General features: G+C 42.0%; 1 protein-coding gene across 2 annotated transcripts in view; it reads right to left on the minus strand.

Moving 5' to 3' along the window:
- GABBR2 (gamma-aminobutyric acid type B receptor subunit 2) overlaps nucleotides 1-13037 on the minus strand; it is a 426725-nt gene that overhangs the window by 185332 nt on the left and 228356 nt on the right. For both annotated transcript variants that reach the window (XM_032164654.2, XM_058446038.1), the window contains one exon: nucleotides 7050-7250. In XM_032164654.2, the coding sequence (XP_032020545.1) occupies nucleotides 7050-7250 (201 nt within the window). The remainder of the gene's footprint in view (nucleotides 1-7049; nucleotides 7251-13037) is intronic.

Consider the following 13037-nt stretch of genomic DNA (forward strand, 5'->3'; position numbering starts at 1 on the left):
AAGTTTAGAGAAAAAAGAATAAAAAGAAATGAACAAAGCCTCCAAGAAATTTGGGACTATGTGAAAAGACCAAACCTACGTCTGATTGGTGTACCTGAAAATGACGGGGAGAATGGAACCAAGTTGGAAAACACTCTGCAAGATATTATCCAGGAGAACTTCCCCAATCTAGCAAGGCAGGCCAGCATTCAGATTCAGGAAATACAGAGAACGCCACAAAGATACTCCTCGAGAAGGGCAACTCCAAGACACATAATTGTCAGATTCACCAAAGTTGAAATGAAGGAAAAAATGTTAAGGGCAGCCAGAGAGAAAGGTCAGGTTACCCACAAAGGGAAGCCCATCAGACTAACAGCTGATCTCTCAGCAGAAACTCTACAAGCCAGAAGAGAGTGGGGGCCGATATTCAACATTCTTAAAGAAAAGAATTTTCAACCCAGAATTTCATATCCAGCCAAACTAAGCTTCATAAGTGAAGGAGAAATAAAATACTTTACAGACAAGCAAACGCTGAGTGATTTTGTCACCACCAGGCCTGCCCTAAAAGAGCTCCTGAAGGAAGCACTAAACATGGAAAGGAACAACCGGTACCAGCCACTGCAAAAACATGCCAAATTGTAAAGACCATCGAGGCTAGGAAGAAACAATAGCAACTAACGAGCAAAATAACCAACTAACATCATAATGACAGGATCAGATTCACACATAACAATATTAACGTTAAATGTAAATGGGCTAAATGCTCCAATCAAAAGACACAGACTGGCAAATTGGATAAGGAGTCAAGACCCATCAGTGTGCTGTATTCAGGAAACCCATCTCACGTGCAGAGACACACATAGACTCAAAATAAAGGGATGGAGGAAGATCTATCAAGCAACTGGAAAACAAAAAAAGGCAGGGGTTGCAATCCTAGTCTCTGATAAAATAGACTTTAAACCAACAGAGATCAAAAGAGACAAAGAAGGCCATTACATAATGGTAAAGGGATCAATTCAACAAGAAGAGCTAACTATCCTAAATATATATGCACCCAACACAGGAGCACCCAGATTCATAAAGCAAGTCCTCAGTGACCTACAAAGGGACTTAAACTCCCACACAATAATAATGGGAGATTTTAACACCCCACTGTCAGCATTAGACAGATCAATGAGACAGAAAGTTAACAAGGATATCCAGGAATTGAACTCAGCTCTACATAAAGTGGACCTAATAGACATCTACAGAACTCTCCACCCCAAGTCAACAGAATATACATTTTTTTCAGCACCACACCACACCTATTCCAAAATTGACCACATAGTTGGAAGTAAAGCTCTCCTCAGCAAATGTAAAAGAACAGAAATTATAACAAACTGTCTCTCAGACCACAGTGCAATCAAACTAGAACTCAGGATCAAGAAACTCACTCAAAACCGCTCAACTACATGGAAACTGAACAACCTGCTCCTGAATGACTATTGGGTACATAATGAAATGAAGGCTGAAATAAAGATGTTCTTTGAAACCAACGAGAACAAAGACACAACATACCAGAATCTCTGGGACACATTCAAAGCAGTGTGTAGAGGGAAATTTATAGCACTAAATGCCCACAAGAGAAAGCAGGAAAGATCCAAAATTGACACCCTAACATCACAATTAAAAGAACTAGAAAAGCAAGAGCAAACACATTCAAAAGCTAGCAGAAGGCTAGAAATAACTAAAATCAGAGCAGAACTGAAGGAAATAGAGACACAAAAAACCCTTCAAAAAATTAATGAATCCAGGAGCTGGTTTTTTGAAAAGATCAACAAAATTGATGGACCGCTAGCAAGACTAATAAAGAAGAAAAGAGAGAAGAATCAAATAGATGCAATAAAAAACGAAAAAGGGGATATCACCACCAATCCCACAGAAATACAATCTACCATCAGAGAATACTACAAACACCTCTATGCAAATAAACTAGAAAATCTAGAAGAAATGGATAAATTCCTTGACAAATACACCCTCCCAAGACTAAACCAGGAAGAAGTTGAATCTCTGAATAGACCAATAACAGCTTCTGAAATTGTGGCAATAATCAATAGCTTACCAACCAAAAAGAGTCCAGGACCTGACGGATTCACAGCTGAATTCTACCAGAGGTACAAGGAGGAACTGGTACCATTCCTTCTGAAACTATTCCAATCAATAGAAAAAGAGGGAATCCTCCCTAACACATTTTATGAAGCCAGCATCGTCCTGATACCAAAACCTGGCAGAGACATAACCAAAAAAGAGAATTTCAGACCAATATCCTTGATGAACATTGATGCAAAAATCCTCAATAAAATACTGGCAAACCGAATCCAGCAGCACATCAAAAAGCTTATCCACCATGATCAAGTGGGCTTCATCCCTGGGATGCAAGGCTGGTTCAACACACGCAAATCAATAAATGTAATCCAGCATATAAACAGAACCAAAGACAAAAACCACATGATTATCTCAATAGATGCAGAAAAGGCCTTTGACAAAATTCAACAACCCTTCATGCTAAAAACTCTCAATAAATTAGGTATTGATGGGACGTATCTCAAAATAATAAGAGCTATCTATGACAAACCCACAGCCAATATCATACTGAATGGGCAAAAACTGGAAGCATTCCCTCTGAAAACTGGCACAAGACAGGGATGCCCTCTCTCACCGCTCCTATTCAACATAGTGCTGGAAGTTCTGGCCAGAGCAATCAGGCAGGAGAAGGAAATAAAGGGTATTCAACTAGGAAAAGAGGAAGTCAAATTGTCCCTGTTTGCAGATGACATGATTGTATATCTAGAAAACCCCATTGTCTCAGCCCAAAATCTCCTTAAGCTGATTAGCAACTTCAGCAAAGTCTCAGGATACAAAATTAATGTACAAAAATCAGAAGCATTCTTGTACACCAATAACAGACAAACAGAGAGCCAAATCATGAGTGAACTCCCATTCACAATTGCTTCAAAGAGAATAAAATACCTAGGAATCCAACTTACAAGGGATGTGAAGGACCTCTTCAAGGAGAACTACAAACCACTGCTCAATGAAATAAAAGAGGATACAAACAAATGGAAGAACATTCCATGCTCATGGGTTGGAAGAATCAATATCGTGAAAATGGCCATACTGCCCAAGGTCATTTATAGATTCAATGCCATCCCCATAAAGCTACCAATGACTTTCTTCACAGAATTGGAAAAAACTACTTTGAAGTTCATATGGAACCAAAAAAGAGCCCGCATCGCCAAGTCAATCCTAAGCCAAAAGAACAAAGCTGGAGGCATCATGCTACCTGACTTTAAACTATACTACAAGGCTACAGTAACCAAAACAGCATGGTACTGGTACCACAACAGAGACATAGATCAATGGAACAGAACAGAGCCCTCAGAAATGACGCCGCATAGCTACAACTATCTGATCTTTGACAAACCTGACAAAAACAAGAAATGGGGAAAGGATTCCCTATTTAATAAATGGTGCTGGGAAAACTGGCTAGCCATATGTAGAAAGCTGAAACTGGATCCCTTCCTTACACCTTATACAAAAATTAATTCAAGATGGATTAAAGACTTATATGTTAGACCTAAAACCATTAAAATCCTACAAGAAAACCTAGGCAATACCATTCAGGACATAGGCGTGGGCAAGGACTTCATGTCTAAAACACCAAAAGCAATGGCAACAAAAGCAAAAATCGACAAATGGGATCTCATTAAAGTAAAGAGCTTCTGCACAGCAAAAGAAACTATCATCAGAGTGAACAGGCAACCTACAGAATGGGAGAAAATTTTTGCAACCTACTCATCTGACAAAGGGCTAATATCCAGAATCTACAATGAACTCAAACAAATTTACAAGAAAAAAACAAACAACCCCATCAAAAAGTGGGCAAAGGACATGAACAGACACTTCTCAAAAGAAGACATTTATGCAGCCAGAAAACACATGAAGAAATGCTCATCATCACTGGCCATCAGAGAAATGCAAATCAAAACCACAGTGAGATACCATCTCACACCAGTTAGAATGGCCATCATTAAAAAATCAGGAAACAACAGGTGCTGGAGAGGATGTGGAGAAATAGGAACACTTTTACACTGTTGGTGGGACTGTAAACTAGTTCAACCATTGTGGAAGTCAGTGTGGCGATTCCTCAGGGATCTAGAACTAGAAATACCATTTGACCCAGCCATCCCATTACTGGGTATATACCCAAAGGAGTATAAATCATCCTGCTATAAAGACACATGCACACGTATGTTTATTGCGGCACTATTCACAATAGCAAAGACTTGGAACCAACCCAAATGTCCAACAACGATAGACTGGATTAAGAAAATGTGGCACATATACACCATGGAATACTATGCAGCCATAAAAAATGATGAGTTCGTGTCCTTTGTAGGGACATGGATGAAACTGGAAAACATCATTCTCAGTAAACTATCGCAAGGACAAAAAACCAAACACCACATGTTCTCACTCATAGGTGGGAATTGAACAATGAGAACTCATGGACACAGGAAGGGGAACATCACACTCCGGGGACTGTTGTGGGGTGGGGGGAGGGGGGAGGGACAGCATTAGGAGATATACCTAATGCTAAATGACGAGTTAATGGGTGCAGCAAACCAACATGGCACATGGATACATATGTAACAAACCTGCACATTGTGCACATGTACCCTAAAACCCTAAAGTATAATAAAAAAAAAAACAAAAAAAAAACATATTTTGTTTAATCTTGATTACTGATGTATCTGGCACCCTTTTAAATTTCTTGCTTAGTCCCAGCCCTGGACCTGTGAACTAACAATTGGAAGGACTAGCGCTATTTAGTTTGGAGAAGCAGTGACTCTGTGGTCACTGAAGGACTACGTGGGACAGATGGGTCAATAGGATCTGAGTAGCTCCAGTGGGACCTAGGGGTGGGAGGATTAAGGGAGAGAATTCCTTTGCTACTGGAAGATCTGAGAATCTGATGAGAGGCTGGACTCTATAATGTCTAAGAGAACTCTGGGACCTTCTGATTCCAGAAAGTGAAGAGGCCGCAAATTTCCTTGTGTAACTTCAACCATCTCGTAACTGTGGGGTAATGTAAGAAATGCTTCCTCTTGCTTCAAAGACCATGGGGACAGGGATTGGGTCTCTGGACTTTTGGAAGCCACCTCAATGGTCCTGTCCCCTCCAGGGGGTGGGCTTATGAGTGGGTTTCCCAAAACCGTGGGGTGACCAGCCCCAAGGTGTCCCATGCATGAGACAGTGATGGGCAAGAGGTCAGCCTCTTCACCAATCCCAAATAAAAAAATTTAGAAAAGGGAAGTCAGTGACCCGGGGGATGTTGTTACAAATGCCAAAACATTTCCTCCAAAATACACTACAAAAAATAATCTTCCTACAACACACTCTCGTGTACTGCTCACAGCCCTGCACATAGCCCTGCATGGCTCCCACCCTGGCTCAAAGCCACACCCTTAGAACTACATCCGAGGGAGGTCCTTCCTGTAGTGTCTCATGGCTCTCATCCTGACAGCCTCACAGATCTCCTGTGCAACCATTTAAGTCTTTGGTCTTCCTGAAGCCTCTCCATTTAGTTATTGTACCATCTGCTTTCATGGATTTTTTTTCCCTTAGGTTTTGTGTTTTCCTCAAATTTTATGATTTTTTTAGATTAAAATACAGGGTATCCCTGGACCCAAGGATCTTAATAAATTGCAAAATTTGACACCTTTAAAAATAACACTTACTGAATAAATGAGTTATTTCTGCTCATTATTCAACATCTCAAAAAAATGTTATATATGCATTGATTTTGGTATGAAAATATTTCTTTCAACATTTTCTAGCCAGGTGCCAGTACGAGCTAAAGAGCTGTTTACAAAATATGTCCTAATGATTTGCCATTTCTTGACAAATCGATAAATCATTCATGTAGAGTTGGTTCCAATTGAGATTAAATAATACATGAAATTATATACATATATTTTTCTTTATTATAAAGCTTTTTCTTGATATAAAATTTGGTCTGTAAGAACCCTGGGGGTTAAGTGAATAATTTAACTATATGAACACAGAAAAGAATTATGTGCATTGCTGTGTTGAATTTTGGTTGCTGTTCAGAACTGAGAAATGGATGTTACCACCTTTACCAGGGCGATCATCACCTGATCTTTGATAAGACTTACAATGATAGAGAATGGTGTGCTTTGGAAATACTTTTACATGTCTTGTATTACTTGGTCCTCGCAATAGCCCTACGAGATAAGCAGGGCAGGAATTAGTAACACTCATGGAAGCATGCAGAGGCCTTGAGGCTGACACACCCTATCCAAGGTCCTGATCACAGTCGTGACAGCATCAAGGTGCCAGACACCATGCTAGTGGCTTGCACCACCTGCCATCAATCCTCCTGATAACCCCCAGAAGGGGGTTATCACAGATATAGAAGCAGAGATATAGAAGATATATCTATAGAAGGGACATCCCAAGATCACAATAGTGGGCTGAATTGTGGCCCCTAAAAAGATATATCCTCACAGATACAGAAGCAGAGGCTTGGAGAACTCAGGTTCAAGGTCACACAGGTGGTAGTGGCAAAATTGAGGTTTGACGCAGTCTGGCAGCTCTACAGCATGTGTTTCCCAAAGTCTACTTAAGGCGTCTTTCCTCTCCTCCAGGAGAGCATCAACACAACTGAGAATGACATCTTAGGTAAGAGGAGCACGGGATGAACCTTTGCAGAGTCTAAAGGGCCCTGAAGTTGATGCCAGGACTCCATCCATATATGTATACATAACTTGTGTACTGTGTTATGTGCTTCACAATATCCTTACCTCATTTGGTTCTCACAGTTGCCTAGAGAGGTAAGCAGTGGAGGGTTGTACATACCACATTTTATAGGTACAAGAGGCTCAGAGAGGTCAAGTGATTTGCTCAAAGTGACACAGGACAATAAATGTGCACTTTTGGCCAATGTCATCAGACAAGATGATCAAAGGAGGTGGGTGGAAGGTTGAAATGGGGACCAAGGCACTGACCTTTCCTGAGATGGTCTTGATCTGCTTGGAGCTCAGGGGCTCAAAATCCACGCCAATGTAGCCCTCCATGGCAGCAAGCAGATTCTTCCGGAGGCAGCGGGATGAGTTGGCTTCCGTGTGCACCTGCTCCCACCAAGAAGGCTCGTACCAGCCCGGGATGATCCACTGATATTTACTACCATACATGTTCTCCTCGTATGCCTGCAAAAGATGGAGTGACTATGAAGGCACCAAGAGTCGCACAGTTCAAGGCTCTGCGCCCTGGAAGATAGGTGGGGAGGAAGGCTTCCTCTTCCCAGAGGATTTAGGAAATGTTTAATTATTTGTTTGGTTTCTTCCTTGTTATTTATCAAAGGATCCAAGGTAGTTACGGATAACATGTATAATAAAATAATAAGTACTGAATAAAAATTCAAACAAAAGGGCCCAGAAAAATATAAATTATGTTTCCTGAAGATAGAAGGAACGGAATGTAGACAAACCAAAGGTTCTAACCATATTCATCATTAGCTGCCAATTTCACCATGAACTTCCCAGCAGCCCAAGAGAAAAGGGCAACGAGGTTATTTACACAACTCTCATTATCAATAAGGAGAAAACACACCAGATCTTTGGGGAAACAAAGTATTTTCTAGTCTCTAACCCTAAAAATGTCCCATATGGAGAGGATACTGTCAAATTAGCCAGTTTAGTATCAACACAACCTCTTCAACAAAGAGATTTCATAAAGCTAATTTTTGTATAGATCTTTACTAAAAGCTGAGGCCTCATAACACAACCCAGGGGGAACAATTTTTAAGGGGCCAAGACAATTTAATCTAAGTGTGTAGTTTATATAAGATGCCACTTGGCAAACCGAGAAGTCTCTCTGAAATTTTATCCAAAACACAGTGTATAAATTCAGATCCTAAAAAAAGTCCCTTACATTTTTACATCTTATATGAATCTTATTTGATTGTCACTCACATTCACTCTGGGAGGTGGTTTATCATCCTCATTCTAGAGAGGAGGAAACTGAAAATCAGAGAGAGAAAGTAACTTTTCCAAGGTCAAACAGTCAGGGAGAAAAGTCAGAGCTGGATCTAGGACTGCTGACTTTAAGTGTACAAAGCTGCACTGCTTGCTTTCCATTTAAAGAAAAAAAGTCATCAGAAGGTTCTAATACACCCCTACTTGACTCTAATGCTTATTGTCATTATTTTATGTCAGGAAAATCATGGTTTTTGATAGCTTTGATTCAAGCAGAAAAGTTCCAGTTTGTAGGACTGTCAGGTTCCATCAAAATTGGGTTCAGAATAAAGTTTCTAAGTGGTGGTCATGTTCCCGTCAGTAAACAAAATACCCAGAAGTGACTACAGAGAGCAGGGGTGGGTGGAAATTTCCTCTGTGCATCGATGGACTGCCCGCATTCTAAACTGAAACCTTAAACAACCCTTCCATTCATTCCTGTGGAGCCACCCACATTAGAAGGAGATGTTGGGAAACCATCCATGTCGCACCCCTTGGCCTACAGCAGGGTTAATGTGAGAGGACAGGAGGGTGTAGCGAGAGAAGCCCGAGATTGCTCTGGACTCTGGGAAGGTTCTTGCTGCCTTCCACTTAGGCTCCAGGAGGCTAAAGCGAGGGTCTGTCCACAGAAGGGAGGCCGGAGCTCCCAACAACTCCTATATGTTAGAGAAAAGTTACCATCAAGTCTAAGAGTCAGAGGGGCACTCCCCTCATCCCAAGTCCAAAGGCTACTCCTCTGAAACTCCCTTAATACCCGAGAAAGCCCAGGCTGCAGTGTGGAGCAGCTCATTGGGGTACATGTGAGTTAAAAGATTTGTTCCCTGACTTAAGCTCAGATCCCCTCTCTGTGGTCTCCACCCATTGGTTCAGCAAAGCATCTGAAGATTAAATAGACATTGCTTAACAAAAGACCCCTTCAACTACCTCAAGGCAGTGATCACACTGTCTCTTCACTAGACTCCTTCGATGATACAGGACCTTCACTTCCCTCATTTTAGACACTGTACTTCTCAGAATGCAACCTCAGATCACAATCATTTTTCCAGCAACTACATTATAATGTTGACCTAAACAAAACTGTCGTGGAAAATACAGAAAACTCTCGTATTTTAATTACCTAACAAAATCCCAGCTGAAGAAAAGCAGGCAGTCTCCGGGGCTTCTCTCTAATGAATGAAATTTAGTCCACAGAAACTTTAAAAAAAAAAAAAAAAAAGAAAAGAAAAGAAATGCCAGATCCTGGCTGGGGACTAGACTTTTGAATAAAAGGGTCACCCTAGTAATCCCAGGTCATTTAATCAGTGGCAGAGCCTGTGAGACCTCACAACTCTCATCTTTTACTGACAGAGATCTCATGTGTATTGAGGTCCTATTATGTGTGTTGCCATTTTTATATATTATTTTATTCTCACAACTACCCTATGAGGTATGAACTATTATCTAAATTTTACAGATGAAATTTTCTCAACACATATAGCTGGTAAGTCAAAGGGACAAGACTCGAAGTCCATTCTTGAAGTTCCCTTCTTAGCAAAACAAAACAAAAAGATTTTTGGAAGTTTTCTCAATCTTATAAGGTTGTGGCAAGGAGACATCTCCACTCATTAGGAAGTAAGAATCAGTAGGTGCAGAGTGGCTGGGCACGTTGGCTCATGCCTGTAGCACTTTGGGAGGCCGAGGTGGGCGGATCACTTGACGTCAGGAGTTCAAGACCAGCCTGGCCAACATGGTGAAACCTTGTCTGTACTAAAAAATACAAAAATTAGCTGGGCATGGTGGCACATGCCTGTAATCCCAGCTACTCAGGAGGCTGAGGCAGGAGAATTGCTTGAACCTGGGAGGCAGAAGTTGCAGTGAGCTGAGATCACACCACCGTACTCCAGCCTGAGTGACAGAGTGAGACTGTCTCAAAAAAAAAGAAGAAAAGCACAAAGTGAGGATATGAAAAGGCATTCTGATCAGACACAAAGGCAGATTTTCTTCACACCAACTGTGATAATTAAGACCATGTGGTAATTAATTAAGAGGCAGCACTGAGCAGGAAGTTCAGAGCAGAAAATCAGATCAGCTCTGACAGTTCTTCAACCAGCTACTGTCCTGTTGTAGCTGTTTCTTGTGAGTTTTCCAGAAAACAGAAGCTTATTCCATTTGAATGATAATACATTTTATTTATAACATTAGTCAATTTTGATGAAGACAAAACTTTTTCTAATATAGCTTCTGACCTTTTGAGGAAAAAAAAAATACAATCAAATGGCAGATTTTCTGCCACATGCCTGCCAGGTAACTCATGCACACAACTCCCGGAGCCCCACTTTTCCCATGGACAGACAGTGGAAAGCAAAGCCTGCCTCACTGTACTGGTTTAAGAATTAAATGAGATAATTTGTGTATCATGCATGGCAAACACTATGTTCAGAAACATTTTAGCTGCCCCTTCTCATTCTCTTCTCCTCTTGGTAACTCATAGTTTCATTCCGAACATAAGTCACTGTTCTGGGCTATGTTCTTGGGCTTAGAGAAGACTGCCCCAAACACCAGATGGCCCCAGACAGGTGTACTTAGACTTTGGATCCACTTTTCATGGCTTTTTGTCTCCTTTCTAGCTGTCGGTTCTCCACTGTCATTTTCACTATCATCAAGTTCCTCTCCCTCACTCTGAATTTGCTGCTTTTAAACTGCTATAGGCTTGGAAAGTAGGGCGCCTAGATTGCTAAGCGTATTTGTAGAGCAAAAGTAAGCAGGCTTTGAGTGAGGCTCTCCTGCAAGGGAGGTAGACTGGGCTTGGATAGTTCATCCACTGTCTAATGCAACTGCGGAAATGCCTCCAGGACTCCATTTCAGTATTCCTATGGTCAGAAGGGCTGAGGTTGTTGGACACATGAGTTTTAACTAGGCACTGGTATGCTTCTGTGTCTCCTCTGCCAGTTGGGGAGTTTTGGGAGGGTGGGGCCATGCCAGTTCTCTCCTGGAGTCCCAGGACTTTCCACAGTGCCTGGTATACAGGGGCTACTCAATCAATGGTTGTGGACCGACCAAATGAATGCATTTCTAATTTACTTGGTCACCTTGATTTTTGTTTTCTTTTTTCTTGAGACAGGGTCTGGCTCTGTCACTCAGGCTGGAATGCTGTGGCATGATCATGGCTCACTGCAGCCTTGAACTTCTGGGCTCCAGCAATCCTCCCACCTCAGCCTCCTGAGTAGCTGAGACTACAGGCGCATGATACCACGCCCAGCTAATTTTTAAATTTTTTGTAGAGATGAGGTCTTGCCATGCTGCCCAGGCTGGTCTAACTCGTGGGCTTAGGCTATCTTCCAGCCTTGGCCTCCCAAAGTGTTGGGATCACAGGCATGAGCCACCACACCTCCATTTTCTCTGCATCTGGTAGAAATGTGGTCTTAGGACCTATGACTGACAAACCGGTACTGTTGCATGAGAGTGGGCCATCCTGAGTTCACACGCTTCAGCCCCATGAACCCCTTTGGTTCTTACTAGCTGTAGACATGTAGCCACGACACAATTAAAAAAAAAATCTAATTTCATCATTTAATTAAGTTTCCTTTTGCCTCCTCCACTCCCCATGCAAGAAAGACATTTCCTTTTTATATTAAGGTTTACAACAATAATAGTAATAAACCCTCGCATCAGTAAGGCAGTTAACAGTTAGGATGAAGCTTTCCCTTTGGTGGCCTCAATTAAGCCTCTCGACAACCCCATGAAACAGACGGGGTAGGGATCGTTGCCTCCATTTCAGAGATGAGGCAGCTGGAGACCAGAGATGTAAAGTGACCTGATTGAGGTCACACAGCTGGCAGAGCTAAAACCAGAACCCACATTAGAGTGCTTGAGAATTTAGAACAGACCACTGAGGACAGAGGAGAAGACAAAAGCAACATGCCATGCTCATACTGTGCTGATGCCAAAATGAACATTTGCCACAGGGCTATAAATAGGCCTTGCATTTGCTGGAGTCTGCGATCCCATTGGGTGGCAGTTCCAATCTCAAGAACACAGCAACACGCTGTAAAGTTTCCAGGGCAGCATTTGGATGGCAGACATGGTTGTTTCCATGTGGTCTCTGCTCTGACTCTATTAGAGACAGGAAGGCTCTCTCGGGGGCCTCTGCTCTGAGCGTCTCCTCCCTCTGTCACTTATCAGTCTTGATCCAGTGTGAAAACATTGAACAGTCTCCTTAGGACCTTCTGGACCTTCCAGAAGAACTCCTTCCTAACCAGACAAGACTATAAGTCCTTGAGGGCAGATTCCATCTGGGGACCCAACACATGGACACTATACCCAGCCCAAAGCCTCTGAGAAACTCCTTGGAATGGGGCAGCAAGTGAAGACTCTAAGAGAAGCCTCATTTCAAAATACCAAAACTAACAAGAGTGAAGAGGAAAATGGGATGAGAAGGTGGGATGGTGTCCCCGTGCCATGTGGAAGGCAGACAAGCCAGGGGGCTTTGGGTCGAAAGGAAGACAGCCATGCCGTCTGTTCAGAAGCAGAAACCACGGCTGGGAAAGCCACTTGGAAACTCATCCCAGTGCATGACAGAGTGAGATCACAGTCACACCTGGGCTTTGATTTGGCTTAAATCAGAACATAAGGCCCATCTATGTTTCTTGCAAACTGGAGGTGGCCAGGGCCTGGTGTGGCATCTTCATGGATCATTTTTATTAATTTATTTTTTCTGAAGTTACTTGTTTTCCTCATTCGATCAACACCAATCACTCACCATGAGCCAGCTCCTTGCAAGGCCCTGGGGATACTGGAGAGGGGACACCCAGTTTCTTTTGTAAAAGAAAGCACGCTCTCAAATTTGGACCATTATTTTCCTTTTTAAAGTGGGTTATTTCTGGACTCTAGGTAGCAAGGAGCAAGGTTTTATGAGTTTTGGAGTAAAATTTTTAAATCTATTCACTCTATATTTTCTATTTTTCTCATGGCCCTCCTTCAATTTCAATGTGGAAAGACCTC

Source organism: Hylobates moloch, unplaced genomic scaffold (assembly GCF_009828535.3).
Source record: "Hylobates moloch isolate HMO894 unplaced genomic scaffold, HMol_V3 SCAFFOLD_10, whole genome shotgun sequence".
Classification (NCBI taxonomy): domain Eukaryota; kingdom Metazoa; phylum Chordata; class Mammalia; order Primates; family Hylobatidae; genus Hylobates; species Hylobates moloch.